At 35.4% G+C, this 22,422-nt stretch overlaps 3 protein-coding genes and 2 non-coding genes across 5 annotated transcripts; 3 read left to right on the top strand and 2 right to left on the bottom strand.

The window, feature by feature from the left end:
• Positions 1-2,315: 2,315 nt before the first annotated feature.
• LOC135661329 (DNA-directed RNA polymerase subunit beta) lies at positions 2,316-9,042 on the top strand. The gene has a single exon (XM_065176503.1). The coding sequence runs from the start codon at positions 3,421-3,423 to the stop codon at positions 6,643-6,645; it is 3,225 nt and encodes a 1,074-aa protein (XP_065032575.1). The 5' UTR covers positions 2,316-3,420; the 3' UTR covers positions 6,646-9,042.
• On the bottom strand, positions 2,496-2,566 carry TRNAC-GCA (transfer RNA cysteine (anticodon GCA)). Its single transcript has one exon. It is a non-coding gene; the product is annotated as a tRNA-Cys (tRNA).
• Positions 9,043-14,338: 5,296 nt separating the features above from the next.
• Positions 14,339-18,917, top strand: LOC135661331 (ATP synthase subunit a, chloroplastic). Its single transcript, XM_065176505.1, has one exon. It carries the CDS (start codon positions 15,007-15,009, stop codon positions 15,748-15,750), a length of 744 nt encoding a protein of 247 aa, XP_065032577.1. The 5' UTR covers positions 14,339-15,006; the 3' UTR covers positions 15,751-18,917.
• Positions 16,439-21,993, top strand: LOC135661330 (ATP synthase subunit alpha, chloroplastic). The gene has a single exon (XM_065176504.1). It carries the CDS (start codon positions 19,277-19,279, stop codon positions 20,798-20,800), a length of 1,524 nt encoding a protein of 507 aa, XP_065032576.1. The 5' UTR covers positions 16,439-19,276; the 3' UTR covers positions 20,801-21,993.
• Positions 20,953-21,024, bottom strand: TRNAR-UCU (transfer RNA arginine (anticodon UCU)). The gene has a single exon. It is a non-coding gene; the product is annotated as a tRNA-Arg (tRNA).
• Positions 21,994-22,422: the final 429 nt, after the last annotated feature.

A 22,422-nucleotide genomic window follows, 5' to 3' on the forward strand; every position in this document is an offset into this window, starting at 1 on the left:
TGAAACTTGATTTATTAGTTCTTATCAATGATTGAATAAATGAAAGAAACGGATTCAAACTCCAAGTCTTAAATGAAATGATCTGTCTGGAATCATAAGTATCTGAGATAATAAGTATCTGAGATAGTAGTATCTGAGCCGAGATAGTATGGTATAGTATTTATTATCCTATTAATGATTTTCATAGAAAGTTGTACTGTATACAGATATAGGCTTTTATATAGAGAAAGCCTATATCTAGGTCAATATACAATATGTATGTACATAGATTAGATGTATATCTAAATAGTACATCAAAATAACAGTCCAATTCTATTATTTTTTTGGCTACATTTACTTGTGTGGATTTCGATCAATTCAAAATAATTGAAGACCAACTCTTCTAATTCCTGGCTTTCTTAGAATTTATATATATATAGGTATAGGTCCCGAGATCTATCAAAGGAATCAATGGAGCAAGACAAAAAGAGTATGGGCATATTCTACTATAAATTAAATAAAAAAAAAGATAAAAGAAAACGAAACCAAAGAAAAGAATCTTTTCTTTTTTTAGATTTCCCATCTCAAGAAGTCATTGCTTGATCTATTAACAGATGATCTGCGGAGTTCTATTCCATGATAACTTCTTCAGATTTGAAAAAGAAGTAGATTAATAGAGTAGACCTTCCAATTTTTTATGCTTAAACATGACATGAGATGAGTCAAAAAAAGCATAAAAAAATCTCTAGGAGTCTAAAAAAAAGGTGAAATGCGCGATATGTGGATCGCTCAACGGAAGAAAGATCTAATCTTATTATGTGTAGAACCTCTTTGGACAACAACTAGTCATTTCCAATAGAAAGTATGTATTGTCGTAATCTAATATAATTAGAATAGCGGAACGGCTTTCTCTTCTCTTAGAACAGTAAAAGTAAAGAAAGAGGGAAACAAATAAAGAAAAAAAGAAAAAACCAATTTCAGATTTTTTCTTTTTGTAATATCCATAATTCTGGTAAGAGCTGGTTTATCAAAATAGAATATTTAGGAAGAATTCGGTTGGAAAAAATTTCCTATCATGCGTAGATTTAGGTTTCGAAATACAACTATAGTAATCATTCATTCTTTGATCGAATGGTTATTATTCATTATTGTATTTTCTTATTCATTACTGTATTTCAGTATAATTTTGAAACAGAGACATTCTTTTTTTAAAGCTTTGCAAAACGATCAATTAAACAATTGATAGAATTCAATTACTCAATCGATTACTCGATTAGTAGTACCCCTAGAGTCCACTCCTTCCCCATACTACGAGTGAGAGGGAAAATGTAAAGACTACCATTAAAGCAGCCCAAGCGAGACTTACTATATCCATATAAATTATGTCTCCTATCTCTATGAAGGAATTATTCCATTATTGATCAATAATCATAGTGGAATCAATGGCGCAGAGTCAAAATGGAATTCTGACTTAACTTAAGGCTATTGATGAACCAATCCAATGAATCTACTCGTAACAAGATTATAAGATTTCTGGTAGAATCGGGAAGCATTAAGCATAAATACAATACACACACCTTTTCTCGGAAATGAAATAACAAAGGAATACTCCTATCCCAATGGAACATGTAGGAGTACTAAGACCTATTGTTTGTTACCCTTTTTCATAAGCAAAAGACATCAAAATATACCATCAAGATAGATAACTATCTATCAGATACCTCTATTTCCTATTTGATCTAAGCCTTACTGTTTTTTTTTGTGAAAGAATGGGGAGACACCATCACCAGTATTACATACATTCTTTCTTTTTTTCGTAATCCCCCTATCTTACACGGGCAAAGAAATTCCTACACGGGCAAAGAAATTTTTTTGTTTCTTCAACTTTTACTTTTACTCTTTACTCAATAAGAGCCGACCAACTATCCTGATTGAATGTTTGAGTACTCAGAGACTCTCGTGAGTCTGGATACAAAGTATCTTCAGTCCTTTCCACAACTTCTAAATTGATTTCCCATCAGCCTATCCAATCGAATTCCAGACAGAGTCAGTAGACACAACGGTGGTAGTGTAAAATAATTAGGAATTCTTGATAGTCTTTCGTACAATCTCTTCTTCAATCCTAGTAGCAAAAATGGAGTGTCCTTTAGGAACCTTTGGATACCAAGATTTCCGACCTCTTACTTTCGTAGTTTTGAATCCCAGAATTTACTTTCACTATTTATTTATTCTACTTATAAAATAAATGTCCGAACCAATCATAATCATATTAAAATCATAATCATATTAATAAGTAAGGCTTACTTCATCCCTATTTGTACCGGTTTGGGGCCACACCCAAAGCCCGGATTTTTAGAAAAAAATTGACTTTCTTTAAAAAAATTGACTTTCTTTATAGAACTACAGATTCTAAAAATAAAGTATCGATAGGCTTATCCTTTTGCCTCTCCTTCTCCGGGGACAGAATTCGTCGAGTTAAATCAGCAGAATAAGAAATCCCAAGTTTTTTGTTGATCAGGCGACACCCAGATTTGAACTGGGGATAAAGGATTTGCAGTCCCCCGCCTTACCACTTGGCCATGTCGCCAAACCAAATTCGATCCAAATAAGATAAAAAATAGATTTCTGGTCAAAGACTGAAAAATTCAGGGCAAATTGGAACCATTAACTATTTGTTTTGTTGTTTTGAATTAGCGAAAGGTTCTTCAATTTGTATCTCAAATTGTTGCGTTTCCTTAATGGCATAACAAAATCAAATTGATTTATGACTAATTCAGTATCAATTATTTTCAATAATCAATCTTTTTCAATTTCAATTATAACAATATAAATTATAACAATATATATGTGTATATGTAAACCTCAAAACAGAAATTGTTACACAGATACCGCTCTTATGTACATATCCCATATCCCTATAGAGAATCGTCGTGCCTTCTTTTTTCATTTTCTATATGCAATAGAAAAAATAGGAATTATGATATAGTGCGACCTGACTTCTGTTGCCACAAGTGAAATTACGATAAAAGATGTGATATGCGGACAGGTAGATAGCTATATTGGCATGCACTTAATAAATATTACTCCTATTACGCAATTCAATCATATTCTATATATTCTACTAGCAAAAAAATAATTCGAAATTTTTTTTGAACATGAAATGAAACTCAAATAAAATTAAGTATGCTAAAAAGGGAAACTCTATATTGTTCCTGTTGTACCTGTCGCAAATTCGAACTTGCGTCGAAAATGCTCTTCATTCCTCTGTCTCATTTCCGTTCATACGTATGAAATACATATATGGTATATGGAGTTGGCTAAAATTTCATGTGATTCAGTAAACAGAATATACATTCCATCATTGCTAGATCGATCCGTATGGTTCGATAAATAGTGAGCTAATAATGGGATTTTTCAATAAACAGGAAACTTAAGATTAAGATGCTCCGGAATGATGGAAATGAGGGAATGTCCACAATACCTGGATTTAGTCAGATCCAATTTGAGGGATTTTGTAGGTTCATTAATGAGGGCTTGACGGAAGAATTTCATAAGTTTCCAAAAATTGAAGATACAGATCAAGAAATTGAATTTAAATTATTTGTGGAAAGATATCAATTGGTAGAACCCTTGATAAACGAAAGAGATGCTGTGTATGAATCACTCACATATTCTTCTGAATTATATGTACCCGCGGGATTAATTTGGAAAACCGGTAGAGATATGCAAGAACAAACCGTTTTTATTGGAAACATTCCCCTAATGAATTCCCTGGGAACCTTTATAGTAAATGGAATATACAGAATTGTGATCAATCAAATATTGCAAAGTCCTGGTATTTACTACCGTTCAGAATTGGACCATAACGGAATTTCTGTCTATACCAGCACAATAATATCAGATTGGGGAGGAAGATCGGAATTAGAAATTGATAGAAAAGCAAGGATATGGGCCCGTGTAAGTAGGAAACAAAAAATATCTATTCTAATTCTATCATCAGCTATGGGTTCGAATCTAAGAGAAATTCTAGATAATGTTTGTTACCCTGAAATTTTCTTGTCTTTCCCGAATGATAAGGAGAAAAAAAAGATTGGGTCAAAAGAAAATGCTATTTTGGAATTTTATCAACAATTTGCTTGTGTAGGCGGGGATCCGGTATTTTCTGAGTCTTTATGTAAAGAATTACAAAAGAAATTTTTTCAACAAAGATGTGAATTAGGAAGGATTGGTCGACGAAATATGAACCGGAGACTGAATCTTGATATACCTCAGAACAATACATTTTTATTACCACGAGATGTATTGGCTGCTGCGGATCATTTGATCGGAATTAAATTTGGAATGGGTACACTTGACGATATGAATCACTTGAAAAATAAACGGATTCGTTCTATAGCGGATCTGTTACAGGATCAATTCGGACTGGCTCTTGTTCGTTTAGAAAATGCGGTTCGAGGAACTATATGTGGAGCAATTCGGCATAAATTGATACCGACTCCTCAAAATTTGGTAACTTCAACTTCATTAACAACCACTTATGAATCGTTTTTTGGCCTACATCCTTTATCTCAAGTTTTGGATCGAACTAATCCATTGACACAAATCGTTCATGGGCGAAAATTGAGTTATTTGGGTCCTGGAGGATTGACGGGGCGAACTGCTAGTTTTCGGATACGAGATATTCATCCTAGCCACTATGGACGTATTTGTCCAATTGACACGTCCGAAGGAATCAATGTTGGACTTATTGGATCCTTAGCCATTCATGTGAGGATTGGCCATTGGGGATCTATAGAGAGTCCATTTTATGAAATATCTGAAAGATCAAAAGAGGCACAGATAGTTTATTTATCACCAAATAGAGATGAATATTATATGGTAGCAGCGGGAAATTCTTTGGCCTTGAATCGGGGTATTCAGGAAGAACAGGTTGTTCCAGCCCGATACCGTCAAGAGTTCCTGACTATTGCATGGGAACAGATTCATCTTAGAAGTATTTTTCCCTTCCAATATTTTTCTATTGGAGCTTCCCTCATTCCTTTTATCGAGCATAATGATGCGAATCGGGCTTTAATGAGTTCTAATATGCAGCGCCAAGCAGTTCCGCTTTCTCAGTCCGAGAGGTGCATTGTTGGAACTGGACTGGAACGCCAAACGGCTCTGGATTCGGGGGTTTCCGCTATAGCCGAACACGAGGGAAAGATCATTTATACTGACCCTCACAAGATCATTTTATCAAGTAATGGGGACACTACTATAAGTATAAGTATTCCATTAGTTATCTATCAACGTTCCAACAAAAATACTTGTATGCATCAAAAACCTCAGGTTCCGCGGGGTAAATGCATTAAAAAAGGACAAATTTTAGCGGACGGTGCGGCTACAGTTGGGGGGGAACTTGCTTTAGGAAAAAACGTATTAGTAGCTTATATGCCATGGGAGGGTTACAATTCTGAAGACGCAGTACTAATTAGCGAACGTCTGGTATATGAAGATATTTATACTTCTTTTCACATCCGGAAATATGAAATTCAGACTCATGTGACAAGCCAAGGACCTGAAAGAATCACTAAGGAAATACCACATCTAGAGGCTCATTTACTCCGCAATTTAGACAGAAATGGAGTTGTGATGCTGGGATCTTGGGTAGAAACAGGTGATATTTTAGTAGGTAAATTAACACCTCAGACAGCAAACGAATCGTCGTATGCTCCAGAGGATAGATTATTACGAGCCATACTTGGAATTCAGGTATCCACTGCAAAAGAAACTTCTCTAAAACTACCTATAGGCGGAAGAGGTCGCGTTATTGATGTGAGATGGATCCGGAAAAAGGGGGGTTCCTGTTATAATTCAGAAATGATTCGTGTATATATTTCACAGAAACGTGAAATCAAAGTAGGTGATAAAGTAGCTGGAAGACATGGGAATAAGGGTATCATTTCAAAAATTTTGCCTAGACAAGATATGCCCTATTTGCAAGATGGAACACCTGTTGATATGGTCTTCAACCCATTAGGAGTACCATCACGAATGAATGTGGGACAGATATTTGAATGCTCGCTCGGGTTAGCGGGGGATCTGCTAAAGAGACATTATAGAATAGCACCTTTTGATGAGAGATATGAGCAAGAGGCTTCGAGAAAACTAGTGTTTTCCGAATTATATGAAGCCAGTAAGCAAACAAAAAATCCATGGGTATTTGAACCCGAATATCCGGGAAAAAGCAGAATATTTGATGGAAGAACAGGAAATCCTTTTGAACAACCTGTTCTAATAGGAAAGTCCTATATTTTAAAATTAATTCATCAAGTTGATGATAAAATCCATGGACGTTCTAGTGGACATTACGCACTTGTTACACAACAACCCCTTAGAGGAAGGGCGAAGCAAGGGGGACAACGAGTAGGGGAAATGGAAGTTTGGGCTCTAGAGGGATTTGGTGTTGCTCATATTTTACAAGAGATGCTTACTTATAAATCTGATCATATTAGAGCTCGTCAAGAAGTACTTGGTGCTACGATCATTGGAGGAAGAGTATCTAACCCAGAAGATGCTCCAGAATCTTTTCGATTGCTCGTTCGAGAACTACGATCTTTAGCTCTAGAACTGAATCATTTCCTTGTATCTGAGAAGAACTTCCAGATTAATAGGAAGGAAGCTTGATCTGAATGAATCAGAATTTCTATTCTATGATTGACCGGTATAAACATCAACAACTTCGAATTGGACTAGTTTCTCCTCAACAAATAAAGGCTTGGGCCAACAAAATTTTACCTAATGGAGAGATAGTTGGAGAGGTGACAAAGCCCTATACGTTTCATTATAAGACCAATAAACCAGAAAAAGATGGATTGTTTTGTGAAAGAATCTCTGGGCCCATAAAAAGTGGAATTTGTGCTTGTGGAAATTATCGAGTGATTGGAGCTGAAAAAGAAGACCCGAAATTTTGTGAACAATGCGGGGTGGAATTTGTTGATTCTCGGATACGAAGATATCAAATGGGATACATCAAACTCGCATGTCCAGTGACTCATGTGTGGTATTTGAAACGTCTTCCTAGTTATATCGCGAATCTTTTAGATAAACCCCTTAAGGAATTAGAAGGCCTAGTATACTGCGATGTGTGATTTGATCAAAATTTTCGTTTTACAGATTCGGACTGAGAAACTGTCATCCCATTCAATCCGATTGGGGTGCCCCCGGCTCTGACATGTGTTTTGGGAGAAGTAAAAGTAACACGAAACTCAGAATTATAGGTGTATTCAATACTTCCAAATGCAAGGGGAATTGATCCATGGTCGATTCCGTATAAATAGGAATTGCTAGTTATACCTCGTGAAAAAACACTTTTTTGTGGAATCAGCTATTCCATTTCTTTATAGAGAGATTCCGTTTAAGCAAGCAAATATAGTATGGTTACAGAAGTCTATCTATCGCATATATGCTTCAAGGGGCATCATGGGATAACCATCGAGGTGAGTAGGGACCTAAAGGATCGAATAGAACGATATATAGACAAGTAAATCCCTTACGAGTCCCAAAGTATTCTTTTAAGGGGATTCATCATTTGACGGGAAGTAGACTACTCAAAAATCCTACATTTTTATTTTGTCATAAGTAATTCGGAAAATGAAAGTAAAAAAAGAAGAATGAATCGTTGGTCCTTAGTGGGAACTTGAGTAAGGAGTAGTTCTTTGTTTGTAGGGTTTTTCGAACAAACTTTTTAAATAAGAAAGAATCCCCTTTTTGAGGTAACTACTTGAGCCGGATGAAAGGAAACCTTCACGTCCGATTTTAAAAGGGGGAATCCAATCCTACAGGAACCTATCTCGATTTTTCTTTTGCTAGGCCCATAGCGAAAAAACCTACTTTCTTACGATTACGAGGTTTATTCGAATATGAAATCCAATCTCGGAAATACAGCATACCACTTTTTTTTACTACCCAAGGCTTCGAGACATTTCGAAATCGAGAAATCTCTACAGGAGCAGGTGCTATCAGAGAACAATTAGCCGATTCAGATTTGCGAATTATTACGGGTAATTCATTAGTAGAATGGAAGGAATTAGGGGAGGAGGGGTCCACTGGAAATGAATGGGAAGATAGAAAAATTAGAAGAAGAAAGGATTTTTTGGTTAGACGCATGGAATTAGCTAAACATTTTATTCGAACAAATGTAGAACCAGAATGGATGGTTTTGTGCTTATTACCAGTTCTTCCTCCCGAGTTGAGACCAATCATTCAGATAGATGGGGGTAAACTAATGAGTTCGGATATTAATGAACTCTATAGACGAGTTATCTATCGGAATAATACTCTTACCGATCTATTAGCAACAAGTAGATCTACGCCAGGGGAATTAGTAATGTGTCAGGAGAAATTGGTACAAGAGGCCGTGGATACACTTCTTGATAATGGGATCCGTGGACAACCAATGAGGGATGGTCATAATAAAGTTTACAAGTCATTTTCAGATGTAATTGAAGGCAAAGAGGGAAGATTTCGTGAGACTCTGCTTGGTAAACGTGTCGATTATTCGGGACGTTCCGTCATTGTCGTGGGTCCTTCGCTTTCATTACATCAGTGTGGATTACCTCGAGAAATAGCAATAGAGCTTTTCCAAACATTTGTAATTCGTGGTCTAATCAGACAACATGTTGCTTCTAACATAGGAATTGCTAAAAGTAAAATTCGGGAAAAAGAACCCATTGTATGGGAAATACTTCAAGAAGTTATGCGGGGGCATCCTGTATTATTGAATAGAGCACCCACCCTGCACAGATTAGGCATACAGGCGTTCCAACCCTTTTTAGTGGAGGGACGCGCTATTTGTTTACATCCATTAGTTTGTAAGGGTTTCAATGCAGACTTTGATGGGGATCAAATGGCTGTTCATGTACCTTTATCTTTGGAAGCTCAAGCGGAGGCTCGTTTACTTATGTTTTCTCATATGAATCTCTTGTCTCCAGCTATTGGGGATCCTATTTCCGTACCAACTCAAGATATGCTTATCGGACTCTATTTATTAACGATCGGGAATCGTCGAGGTATTTGTGCAAATAGGTATAATCCATATAGATATAGTTGCGGAAACTACCAAAATAAAAAGGTTGACAATAAAAAAAATGACTATAGGTATACGGAAAAGAAAGAACCCTATTTTTCTAGTTCCTATGATGCACTTGGAGCTTATCAACAGAAACGAATTAGTTTAGATAGTCCTTTGTGGCTCCGATGGAGACTAGATCAACGTGTCATTGGCTCAAGAGAAGTTCCCATCGAAGTTCAATATGAATCTTTGGGTACTTATCATGAGATTTATGGGCACTATCTAATAGAAGGAAGTGTAACAAAGGAAATCCGTTGTATATACATTCGAACTACTCTTGGTCATATTTCTTTTTATCGGGAAATAGAAGAAGCCATACAGGGGTTTTGTCGAGCCTACTCATACGCTATCTAAACTAAGAAATCAGATTAGGCGATGTTCGTGCCCATGGGAATTCGGGTCTCCCCAATTTCACTGGTATCATAATTTCTGAATTTCTGCGTGAATCAAGATTGAGATTGAGGAAAGGAAGTTTTCGAATCACTAACTCAGGTCCATTGTCGAATCCTACTTAGCAGAATAAATATAAGAGGTACTGTACTTATGGCAGAACGGGCCGATCTGGTCTTTCACAATAAAGTGATAAATGGAACTGTTATGAAACGACTTATTAGCAGGTTAATAGATCATTTCGGAATGGCATATACATCACATATCTTGGATCAAGTAAAGACTTTGGGTTTCCAACAAGCCACTGCTACATCTATTTCATTAGGAATTGATGATCTTTTAACAATCCCTTCTAAGGGATGGTTAGTCCAAGACGCTGAACAACAAAGTTTTATTTTGGATAAACACCATCATTATGGGAATGTACACGCGGTAGAAAAATTACGTCAATCCATTGAGATATGGTATGCTACAAGTGAATATTTGAGACAAGAAATGAATCCTAATTTTCGGATGACTGATCCTTCTAATCCAGTATATCTAATGTCCTTTTCGGGAGCTAGGGGAAATGCATCTCAGATACACCAATTAGTAGGTATGAGAGGATTAATGTCGGATCCCCAAGGACAAATGATTGATTTACCCATTCAAAGCAATTTACGTGAAGGACTTTCTTTGACAGAATATATAATTTCCTGTTATGGAGCCCGCAAAGGAGTTGTAGATACTGCTGTACGAACATCAGATGCTGGATACCTCACACGTAGACTTGTTGAAGTAGTTCAACATATTATTGTACGTAGAACAGATTGTGGCACTATCCGAGGTATTTCCGTGAGTCCTCGAAATGGGATGACGGAAAAAATTTTTGTCCAAACACTAATTGGTCGTGTATTAGCGGACGATATATATATCGGTCTACGATGCCTTGCCACTCGAAATCAAGATATTGGGATTGGACTTGTCAATCGATTCATAACCTTTCGAGCACAACCAATATATATTCGAACCCCCTTTACTTGCAGGAGTACATCTTGGATCTGCCAATTATGTTATGGTCGGAGTCCTACTCATGGCGACCTGGTCGAATTGGGAGAAGCTGTAGGTATTATTGCGGGTCAATCAATTGGGGAACCAGGAACTCAACTAACATTAAGAACTTTTCATACCGGTGGAGTATTCACAGGCGGTACTGCCGAGCATGTACGAGCTCCTTCTAATGGAAAAATAAAATTCAATGAGGATTTGGTTCATCCCACACGTACCCGTCATGGGCATCCTGCTTTTCTATGTTCTATAGACTTGTATGTAACTATTGAGAGTCGGGATATTCTACATAATGTAAATATTCCACCAAAAAGTTTTATTTTAGTTCAAAATAATCAATATGTAGAATCAGAACAAGTGATTGCTGAGATTCGTGCTGGAACGTCCACTTTTCATTTTAAAGAGAAGGTACGAAAACATATTTATTCTGAATCAGAGGGAGAAATGCACTGGAGTACCGATGTCCACCATGCACCTGAATATACATATGGTAATGTTCATCTATTATCAAAAACGAGTCATTTATGGATATTAGCGGGAGGTCCGTGCAGATCCAGTATAGTGTCTTTTTCGCTCCACAAGGATCAAGATCAAATGAATGTTTATTCTTTTTCTGTCGAAGAAAGATATATCTCTGACCTATCAATGACTAATGGTCGAATAAGACATAAATTGTTGGATACTTCTGGTAAAAAAGATAAGAAAATTATTGACTATTCAATAAGACCTGATCAAACGATGTCTAATGGTCATTTGAATTTCATATATCCTTCTATTATCCAAGGGAATTCTTATTTCTTGGCGAAAAAGCGAAGAAATAGATTCATCATCCCATTACAATACAATCAAGAACGAGAGAAAGAACTAATACCCTGTTTTGGTATTTCGATCGAAATACCAAAACAGGGTATTTTACGTAGAAATAGTATTCTTGCTTATTTTGATGATCCACGATACAGAAGAAGCAATTCAGGAATTACTAAATATGGAACCGTAGAGGTCAATTCAATCATAAAAAAAGAGGATTTGATTGAGTATCGAGGACCAAAAGAATTTAGTCCGAAATACCAAACGAAAGTAGATCGGTTTTTTTTCATTCTCGAAGAAGTGCATATCTTACCCGGATCTTCGTTGATAATGGTCCGGAACAATAGTATCATTGGAGTAGATACACAACTCGCTTTAAATACAAGAAGTCGAGTAGGCGGATTAGTCCGAGTGGAGAGAAAAAAAAAAAATATTGAACTAAAAATATTTTCCGGAGATATTTATTTTCCTGGAGAGGCAGATAAGATATCCAGGCACAGCGGCATTTTGATACCACCGGAAACAGAAAAAAAAATTTCTAAGGAATCAAAAAAATGGAAAAATTGGATCTATGTCCAACGGATCACACCTACCAAGAAAAAGTATTTTGTTTTGGTTCGACCCGTAGTCACATATGAAATAGCTGATGGCATAAATTTAGCAACACTTTTTCCTCAAGATCTCCTGCGGGAAAAGGATAATGTCCAACTTAGAGTTGTCAATTATATCCTTCATGGAAATGGCAAGTCAATTCGAGGAATTTCTCACACAAGTATTCAATTAGTTCGGACTTGCTTAGTATTGAATTGGGATCAAGAGCAAAAAGGTTCTCCGGAAGAGGTTCACGCTTCCTTTGTTGAGGTAAGAACAAATGATCTGATTCGAGATTTCATAAGAATTGAGTTAGTCAAGTCCACTATTTCGTATACCGGAAAAAGATATGATAGGGCAAGTTCCGGATTGATTTCCGATAATGGATTAGATCGCACAAATATCAATCCTTTTTTTTACAAGGCCAGGATTCAATCACTTACCCAACATCAAGGTACTATTGGTACATTGTTAAATCGAAATAAGGAATGCCAATCTTTGATAATTTTGTCATCATCCAATTGTTTTCGAATTGGCCCATTCAATGGTTCAAAATATAACAATATGACAAAAGAATCGGATCCCATAATCCCAATTAAGGATTTGCTGGGTCCCTTAGGCACTATTGTACCTAAAATAGCAAATTTCTATTCATCTTACCATTTAATAACTTATAATCAGATCTTGTTAAAGAAATATTTGCTACTTGACAATTTTCAACAGACTTTCCAAGTACTTCAAGTACTTAAATACTGTTTAATAGATGAAAATAGGAGGATTTATAACCCCGATCCATGCAGTAACATCATTTTGAATCCATTCCATTTGAATTGGCACTTTCTCCATCACGATTATTGGGAAGAGACATCTAAAAAAATTCGTCTTGGACAATTTTTTTGTGAAAATGTATGTCTATTCAAATACGAACCACACGTAGAAAAATCTGGTCAGATCATAATTGTTCATGTTGACTCCTTAGTTATAAGATCGGCTAAGCCCTATTTGGCCACTCCAGGAGCTACTGTTCATGGCCATTATGGAGAAATCTTTTACGAAGGAGATACATTAGTTACATTTATATATGAAAAATCGAGATCTGGTGACATAACGCAAGGTCTTCCAAAAGTGGAACAAATCTTAGAAGTACGTTCTATTGATTCAATATCGATGAACCTCGAAAGGAGAGTTGAAGGTTGGAACGAAGGTATACCAAAAATTCTTGGAATCCCCTGGGGATTCTTGATTCAAGCGGAGCTAACCATAGTTCAAAGTCGTATCTCTTTGGTTAATAAAATCCAAAAGGTTTATCGATCCCAGGGGGTACAGATCCATAATAGACATATAGAGATTATTGTACGTCAAGTAACATCAAAAGTGTTGGTTTCAGAAGATGGAATGTCTAATGTTTTTTCACCTGGGGAATTAATCGGATTGTTGCGAGCGGAACGAGCGGGGCGCGCTTTGGACGAAGCGATCTCTTATCGGGCAATCCTATTGGGAATAACGAGGGCATCTTTGAATACTCAAAGTTTCATATCCGAAGCAAGTTTTCAAGAAACCGCTCGAGTTTTAGCAAAAGCTGCTCTACGAGGTCGTATTGATTGGTTGAAAGGCCTGAAAGAGAACGTTGTTCTGGGTGGGATTATACCCGTTGGTACCGGATTCAAAAAATTAGTGCACCGTTCAAGGCAAGACAAGAACATTTATTTGGAAATCAAAAGAAAGAATCTATTCGATTTGGAAATGAGAGATATTTTGTTACACCATAGAGAATTATTTTGTTCTTACGTCCCATTTCCATGAGACATCAGAACAATCGTTTACGCGATTTCATGATTCCTAAGAGCAGATTCTTTTACTTTAACTATCTTTTCACTTTTAACTATCTGTCTTTTAACTTAACTATCTGGTCCGAGTATTGATTTGGTAAAAAAAAAATAAGTAATTAAAAGACATTAATGGTTTGTACCGTGTATCAACGGTTAATTCCCGGTAGAAGGTTCCATCGGAACAATTATTTATTTCAAAGTACCTCGTCTCTTTGTTAAAAAAATAAAAAAGAAAAAACAAAAAGGAAGTGTGGGGAAAAATGACAAGAAGATATTGGAACATCAATTTGGAAGAGATGATGGAGGCCGGAGTTCATTTTGGTCATGGTACTAAGAAATGGAATCCTAGAATGGCCCCTTACATCTCTGCAAAGCGTAAAGGTATTCATATTACAAATCTCACTAGAACGGCTCGTTTTTTATCAGAAGCCTGTGATTTAGTTTTTGATGCAGCAAGTAGGGGAAAAAACTTCTTAATTGTTGGTACCAAAAATAAAGCAGCGGATTCAGTAGCATCAGCTGCAATAAGGGCCCGGTGTCATTATGTTAATAAAAAATGGCTCGGTGGTATGTTAACGAATTGGTCTACTACGGAAACGAGACTTCAAAAGTTCAGGGATTTAAGAGCAGAACAAAAGATGGGGAAACTCAACCGTCTTCCCAAAAGAGATGCCGCAATGTTGAAGAGAAAATTATCTGCCTTGCAAACATATCTCGGCGGTATCAAATATATGACGGGATTGCCTGATATTGTGATCATCGTTGATCAGCAAGAAGAATATATGGCTCTTCGAGAATGTGTAATTTTAGGGATTCCGACGATTTGTTTAATCGATACAAATTGTGACCCCGATCTCGCAGATATTTCGATCCCAGCCAATGATGACGCTATAGCTTCAATCCGATTGGTTCTTAACAAATTAGTATCCGCAATTTGTGAGGGCCGTTGTAGCTATATAAGAAATCGTTGATTATGATTAAGAATAATTAGTTAATTATTTGGGGATTTTATAGATTTATTGGATCGGTTACTATTCTTGAATTAAAAAAAAGAAAAAACAAAATGGAAATGTGGGCATATTGATAATATGTTATGATGTTATGTGATTTCTTGGTATCCTATGTAATTTCTTGATATCCTAAATATACGATTGATGAATACAATTAGTGATTCAAGTTGGTGAGTTGAGAAAGAGATGGTTGAATCAAAATAATTTATTTTTTGAAGTTCAATTTTTGTTAGAGGACCATATGAATGTTATACCATGTTCCATTAAAACACTCAAGGGGTTATACGATATATCGGGTGTAGAAGTAGGCCAACATTTCTATTGGCAAATAGGAGGTTTACAAGTCCATGCCCAAGTACTTATCACTTCTTGGGTAGTAATTGCTATCTTATTAGGTTCGGTGATCCTAGCTGTTCGGAATCCACAAACCATTCCGACCGGCGGTCAGAATTTCTTCGAATATGTCCTTGAATTTATTCGAGACTTGAGCAAAACCCAGATTGGAGAAGAATATGGTCCTTGGGTTCCCTTTATTGGAACTATGTTCCTATTTATTTTTGTTTCTAACTGGTCAGGTGCTCTTTTACCTTGGAAAATTATACAGTTACCTCATGGGGAGTTAGCTGCGCCCACGAATGATATAAATACTACTGTTGCTTTAGCTTTACTCACGTCAGTCGCATATTTTTATGCGGGTCTTAGCAAAAAAGGATTGGGTTATTTTGGGAAATACATTCAACCAACTCCAATACTTTTACCAATTAACATCCTAGAAGATTTCACAAAACCCTTATCTCTTAGTTTTCGACTTTTCGGGAATATATTGGCTGATGAATTAGTAGTTGTCGTTCTTGTTTCTTTAGTCCCTTCAGTAGTTCCTATACCTGTCATGTTTCTTGGATTATTTACAAGTGGTATTCAAGCTCTTATTTTTGCAACGTTAGCTGCGGCTTATATAGGTGAATCCATGGAGGGTCATCATTGACTAGCTTTCAAAATAGTCTTTTTATTATTATTTTTTATTATTATTATTATTAAGTAAGTTTATCCCAATTCATGCGTGGTTCAAGATAATCCAATTGGTTGGGGAACATAATAACGTATTACTATATGACTTAGAGTTTTAGGAGAAAAGATGGACGGTATTACAGAATTGTAAAAAAAAAAAGAAGGGTTGGGGAGGTTATACTAGATGTATGTAATGTCTATAAGCTCGGACCCCGTCTATGTTTCTAGGAATGATTCTAGAATCCGATTTAATCTAAAAAAAATGCGGGTGGTTTACGTTATGGAAGAAACAAATATATATGTCATATTAGAATGACATTAGATATTCATTAGTTATATAAGGCTATCCCTATCATCCTATATAACATCACTATATTACATAATTACATGCTATTACTTAATTACATGCTATTACTTAATTACATACTATTACTATTTTTATAATCATAACTTCTACTCTGTAATCATAATATAATCCTATACATAATATAAAATATAATCCTATACATAATATAATCCTATAATGATAATATAATATAATAATAATATTAATATAATAATAATATAATAAATATAATAATAAATAATAATAAATAAATAAATAAATATAAGTAAATAAATATAAGTAATAAAATAAGTATTAGTTAACATTAATAATTAGTTTAATAGTTAATATTAATATAAGTATTAATATTCATATGTAAAATATCTAAGTATCAATTAAGTATTAGTTAATATAATCATTTATAATTATATTATCGATAATTATTAGTATTAATTATTACTATATATTGATATTGGTACTACTACATACTTTTATATTACTACATATTGATATATTGATATTGATTTGTATTGGTATTAATTTGATTGATATTGATTGCAGCTCACACTGCATTTAGTCACACTCCATTTAGACGGATTTCAATATCAGTCCTTCTATTTTGTCTGTGATTGTGGATTGAATGAACAAAGAGATGAACTCAAGAATGGTGTAGTAAAGAACGAAGAATTAAATGAAAGAGTGGTTCGAAACAAAGAAATACAATAGTTAGAACTGTATGCATATGGATTTACAAAAACTCCATTATGGGTAAAAACGAGATAGTTGTGACGATTCAGTTCAGTAATTTAGTAATATTATCATTTCAATTCGGAGTTTTTAGTTACTTCGGACCGCTGGATCTTAATGATAAAATGAGTAATAATTCATTGGTTGATTGTATCATTAACCATTTCTTTTTTTTTGTGCGAGGAACTTACCATGAATCCACTGATTTCTGCCGCTTCCGTTATTGCTGCTGGATTGGCCGTGGGGCTTGCTTCTATTGGACCTGGAGTTGGTCAAGGTACTGCTGCAGGCCAAGCTGTAGAAGGTATTGCGAGACAACCAGAAGCAGAGGGTAAAATACGAGGTACTTTATTGCTTAGTCTAGCTTTTATGGAAGCTTTAACAATTTACGGACTGGTCGTGGCGTTAGCGCTTTTATTTGCGAATCCTTTTGTTTAATCCTAGAAATAAATAGAAAAAAGTACCTTACATACTTTTTTCTTATTTTATTAACTTTAACTTGGAATTGCCCTTTGCTTCTTCGAATTATATTTACACTTTACTTATAAATTACTTATTTGTTGAGACAATACGCCAGGAAGGGCTGATTTGAGGATGAGGAATTACCAGATTCGCTTGCTTTCTTCCTTTCTGTCCTTAGCTTAGTACAATAGAAAACTTTTTTACTTTCATTGTTCGAAGCGTTTCAACAAACGAAATAGTTATCAATTGATATGAGATCTAAGACCTAAGTAAAGTATCTTATTGGAAACTTCTTGAAAACTTAAAAAATAATAAATTTCAAACAAATGATTTAATCTATTGCCATTAAATAAAGTGGAAATGAAATTAATAAAAAGAAATCGATCAAAAAAAGGCGAGTGAAGTGATACAAAAAGAACTCTGTTCTTTGTTAGTCCTATCCATAAGAGAGGGGAGCATATGAAAAATGTAATCGATTCTTTCGTTTCCTTGGGTCACTGGCCATCCGCCGGGAGTTTCGGGTTTAATACCGATATTTTAGCAACAAATCCAATAAATCTAAGTGTAGTGCTTGGTGTATTGATTTATTTTGGAAAGGGAGTGTGTGCGAGTTGTGTATTTCAAGAATAGGTTGGATCCATCCAGCTGCACTTTATTTATGGTATTTATAGGAGAAATAGGAAAAAGGTGCACGATCTCGACGAATTACTTCTGAATAAATTAAGAAATCATATGTAAGAACCATAGCATTTCGTGACTTATTGGTAAATCCACTTTGATTCTCTATCAACCAATAATGTGAGACCATTAACATGGTTAAAGCTAAATTGTTTAAAGTCCAGGTAAAACATGGTACTCTTTCTACCACTTCTACCACTACGTTAGTAACGAAATGGTTAAAAAAAAAATAGTTGGTAATTTATTTGATTTGATATAGAACACTCATATCGATAAAAGAATTTGAACCATTTACTAGAAAAATGAGCACTTTGCTTTTTTTATCTAATGCCGAAATGACGACCTATGTATAAAAAAAGAGGAATTTTTGGACTTGAAGAAACAAATAAAAAATATAATAATTATTATTTTCATTTTTTTAAAATGAAAAATGAAATAGAATTCTAAAAATGAAAATGATAAATAAAATACAAAACAAATATAAATAAAATACAAATAAAGAAACAACTTTGCTGACAATTCTAGATTTTTGTCTGGTCTAGTCGGAAGAGTCCTCCTGATATTCTGGTCTTGTATCAGTTTTGACATCTTTGAATACAAACAGAAAAGAGAGGGTAGGCTCATTACATTAAAAAAGATATGGGAATACCCACACCATAAATAAAACATTAAAAAAGATATGGGAATACCCACACCATAAATAAAATAAATAATTGAGCGTGAGAGCCAAATGAATCGAAAGATTCATGTTTGGTTCGGGAAGAGATCATGGAAGTTTTGAAATTAATGATAAGATAATCTACTTTCATTAAATGATTTATTAGATAATCGAAAACAGAGGATTTTGAATACTATTCGAAATTCGGAAGAATTACGTAAAGGGGCCATTGAGCAGCTCGAAAGAGCCCGGGCTCGCTTACGTAAAGTGGAAATGGAAGCAGATGAGTATCGAATGAATGGATACTCTGAAATAGAACGAGAAAAACAAAATTTGATTAATGCCACTAGTAATAGTTTGGAACAATTAGAAAATTACAAAAATGAAACCCTTCAGTTTGAACAACAAAGAGCGATTAATCAGGTCCGACAACGAGTTTTCCAACAAGCCTTACAAGGAGCTCTAGGAACTCTGAATAGTTGCTTGAATAGCGAGTTACATTTCCGTACGATCCGTGCTAATATTGGCATTCTCGGGGCCATGCAAGAAATAACTGATTAGCCCTTCTTTTTTTAGTTATAGTTTAGGCATTATTTTTATCTTTTCCTTCCTAAAAAGAATAAAGAAACACTAATGGTAACCCTTCGAGCCGACGAAATTAGTAATATTATTCGTGAGCGTATTGAACAATATAGTAGAGAAATAAAGATTGTGAATACCGGTACCGTACTTCAAGTAGGCGACGGAATTGCTCGTGTTCATGGTCTTGATGAAGTAATGGCAGGTGAATTAGTAGAGTTTCAAGAGGGTACAATAGGCATTGCTCTGAATTTGGAATCAAATAATGTTGGCGTTGTATTAATGGGTGATGGTTTGATGATACAAGAGGGAAGTTCCGTAAAAGCAACAGGACGAATTGCTCAGATACCTGTGAGTGAGGGTTATTTGGGTCGTGTTATAAATGCTCTGGCTAAACCTATTGATGGGAGAGGTGAAATTTCAGCTTCTGAATCTCGGTTAATTGAATCTCCTGCCCCAGGTATTATTTCTAGACGTTCTGTATATGAGCCTCTTCAAACGGGGCTTATTGCCATTGATTCGATGATCCCTATAGGACGCGGTCAGCGAGAATTAATTATTGGGGACAGACAGACCGGCAAAACAGCCGTAGCCACAGATACGATTCTCAATCAAAAAGGTCAAAATGTAATATGTGTTTATGTAGCTATTGGTCAAAAAGCATCTTCTGTGGCTCAGGTAGTGACTACTTTCCGGGAAAAGGGGGCGATGGAATATACTATTGTGGTAGCCGAAACGGCGGATTCACCTGCTACATTACAATACCTCGCTCCTTATACGGGAGCGGCTCTGGCTGAGTTTTTTATGTATCGTGGACAACATACTTTAATAATTTATGATGATCTCTCCAAACAGGCACAAGCTTATCGCCAAATGTCTCTTCTATTAAGAAGACCTCCCGGTCGTGAAGCTTATCCAGGAGATGTTTTTTATTTGCATTCACGACTTTTGGAAAGAGCCGCTAAATCAAATTCTAGTTTAGGTGAAGGAAGTATGACCGCTTTACCGATAGTTGAGACTCAATCTGGAGACGTTTCAGCTTATATTCCTACTAATGTAATTTCCATTACAGATGGACAAATATTCTTATCTGCCGATCTATTCAATGCTGGAATCCGACCTGCTATTAATGTGGGTATTTCCGTTTCCAGAGTAGGATCCGCAGCTCAAATTAAAGCCATGAAACAAGTAGCCGGCAAATCAAAATTGGAACTAGCGCAATTCACAGAGTTAGAAGCCTTTGCACAATTCGCTTCTGATCTCGATAAAGCTACTCAGAATCAATTGGCAAGAGGTCAACGATTACGCGAGTTGCTTAAACAATCCCAATCAGACCCTCTCGCAGTGGAAGAACAGATAGCTACTATTTATACCGGAGCGAATGGATATCTTGATCCGCTAGAAATTGGACAGGTAAAGAAATTTCTCAGTCAGTTACGTAGCTACTTAAAAAACAATAAACCTAAATTTCAAGAAATTATATCTTCTACCAAGACATTCACCGAGGAAGTAGAATTTCTTTTGAAGGAAGCTATTCAAGAACAGATCGAACTGTTTTTACTTCAGGAACAAACATAAATTTCTTACTTTTATTCTATTCTTGGTATATTCTATTCTTAGTACAAGAGTAATCATTGAGAAATAGTTCTGATTCGAATGATTCAAAAAGGGTTTCTTAGTATAGCCATTTTTAAAAAGTATAGCCATTTTAAAAATAGATGGAAATAAATTGCGTCCAATAGGATTTGAACCTATACCAAAGGTTTAGAAGACCTCTGTCCTATCCATTAGACAATGGACGCTTTTCATTCCTATTTTATTTTTTTGTATTCTTACTTTCTTTTGTTCGGATAAAAAATCAAATTACACGGAAAATATTTTAGGGAATAAAAAAGAATGCATATCTAAATTGATGGTGCATGTATGTATAATACATAATAAGATGTATAATACATAACATAATAAGATGTATAATACATAATAAGAAATATGGAGCGGGTAGCGGGAATCGAACCCGCATCGTTAGCTTGGAAGGCTAGGGGTTATAGTCGACGTTGCTTGATCACTTTTAACGTCTCTAATTCAAAACCGAACGTGAAATTTTGATTTCATTCGGCTCCTTTATGGAAGATTGATGTATTCCTAGAGAAAATTAGATCCATAACATCTATGTCAGCCTTTCTGTCTGAATGTATCCCAAACTACTCGCTTACTAGATGATCCCTCTAGAGGAGAGGGATTATACCAAATCCGTCTAGTCTAGTTACTTCGTTCCCTATTTCCACTCGCAGGATCCCGAGGAAAAGAATTTGGTTTCCACCGAGCTGAAACAATATGCTGATGGTTCTAGTAAACCAAAACCACCCTTTTCTAGCTTGTTTGGCTTCAATTTCCCTTTTACAACACCAAAATTTAAGATCTAGTTACGATTGGAAATAAACTTTTGTATCTTCATCCATAGATCCTTTATTCATACTCATTCGATTGGAAGAATTGATCCAATTCAAAAAAAATTATGTTTCACGACTCCATATACATAATCCAATTTTCTTATTCAATTTCGAAAATAGAATTTCTAATTGGACTTTGGATACAAATCGTGAGAATGTATGTTCTTCCTCAAATATGCTATTGAGAGGTAAAGGATTAAACCCTTTTAAGAAATAAAGTTTTTGATCGGAGTATGCAAAAAACCGAGAGACCCCTTAACTTTTTAAGTTGTTAATAGAACGAATCACACTTTTACCACTAAACTATACCCGCTACATATACATTATTGTATATGAATGGACTATTTGTCGAACAAGGGAGTGAGACGCAATCAAGATAGCATTAAAATTATAACGTTGACACATATTTAGTCCCGCCAGCCAGGGACTTAAAAGGCGAAGAGCACAAAGCTTTTCTAAATAACATATATAAATTTAAAAAACAGTATAAAGTTATACTTATACTTTTCCTTTGCTGGATTGCTGGCATTCTCAGTCTGTCTGAAGGGGTCATTGAAGCTGGACAAAAAAAGAGGTACTGGCCCGGCCAGTACTTAACTAGGACCAGGCCGGGAGAATAAACCTTTCGTACAAAATTAAAGAAGTAAGGTTTTCTTTCTATTGGAGATACCTGTTTCGAATCTTATCTAAATGGAATTCTTGATCAAATTCGTTCTTGACTTACTCTTAACTTACTTAAATGAAACTTAA

The sequence above is a fragment of the Musa acuminata genome, unplaced genomic scaffold, assembly GCF_036884655.1.
Source record: "Musa acuminata AAA Group cultivar baxijiao unplaced genomic scaffold, Cavendish_Baxijiao_AAA HiC_scaffold_535, whole genome shotgun sequence".
NCBI lineage: Eukaryota > Viridiplantae > Streptophyta > Magnoliopsida > Zingiberales > Musaceae > Musa > Musa acuminata.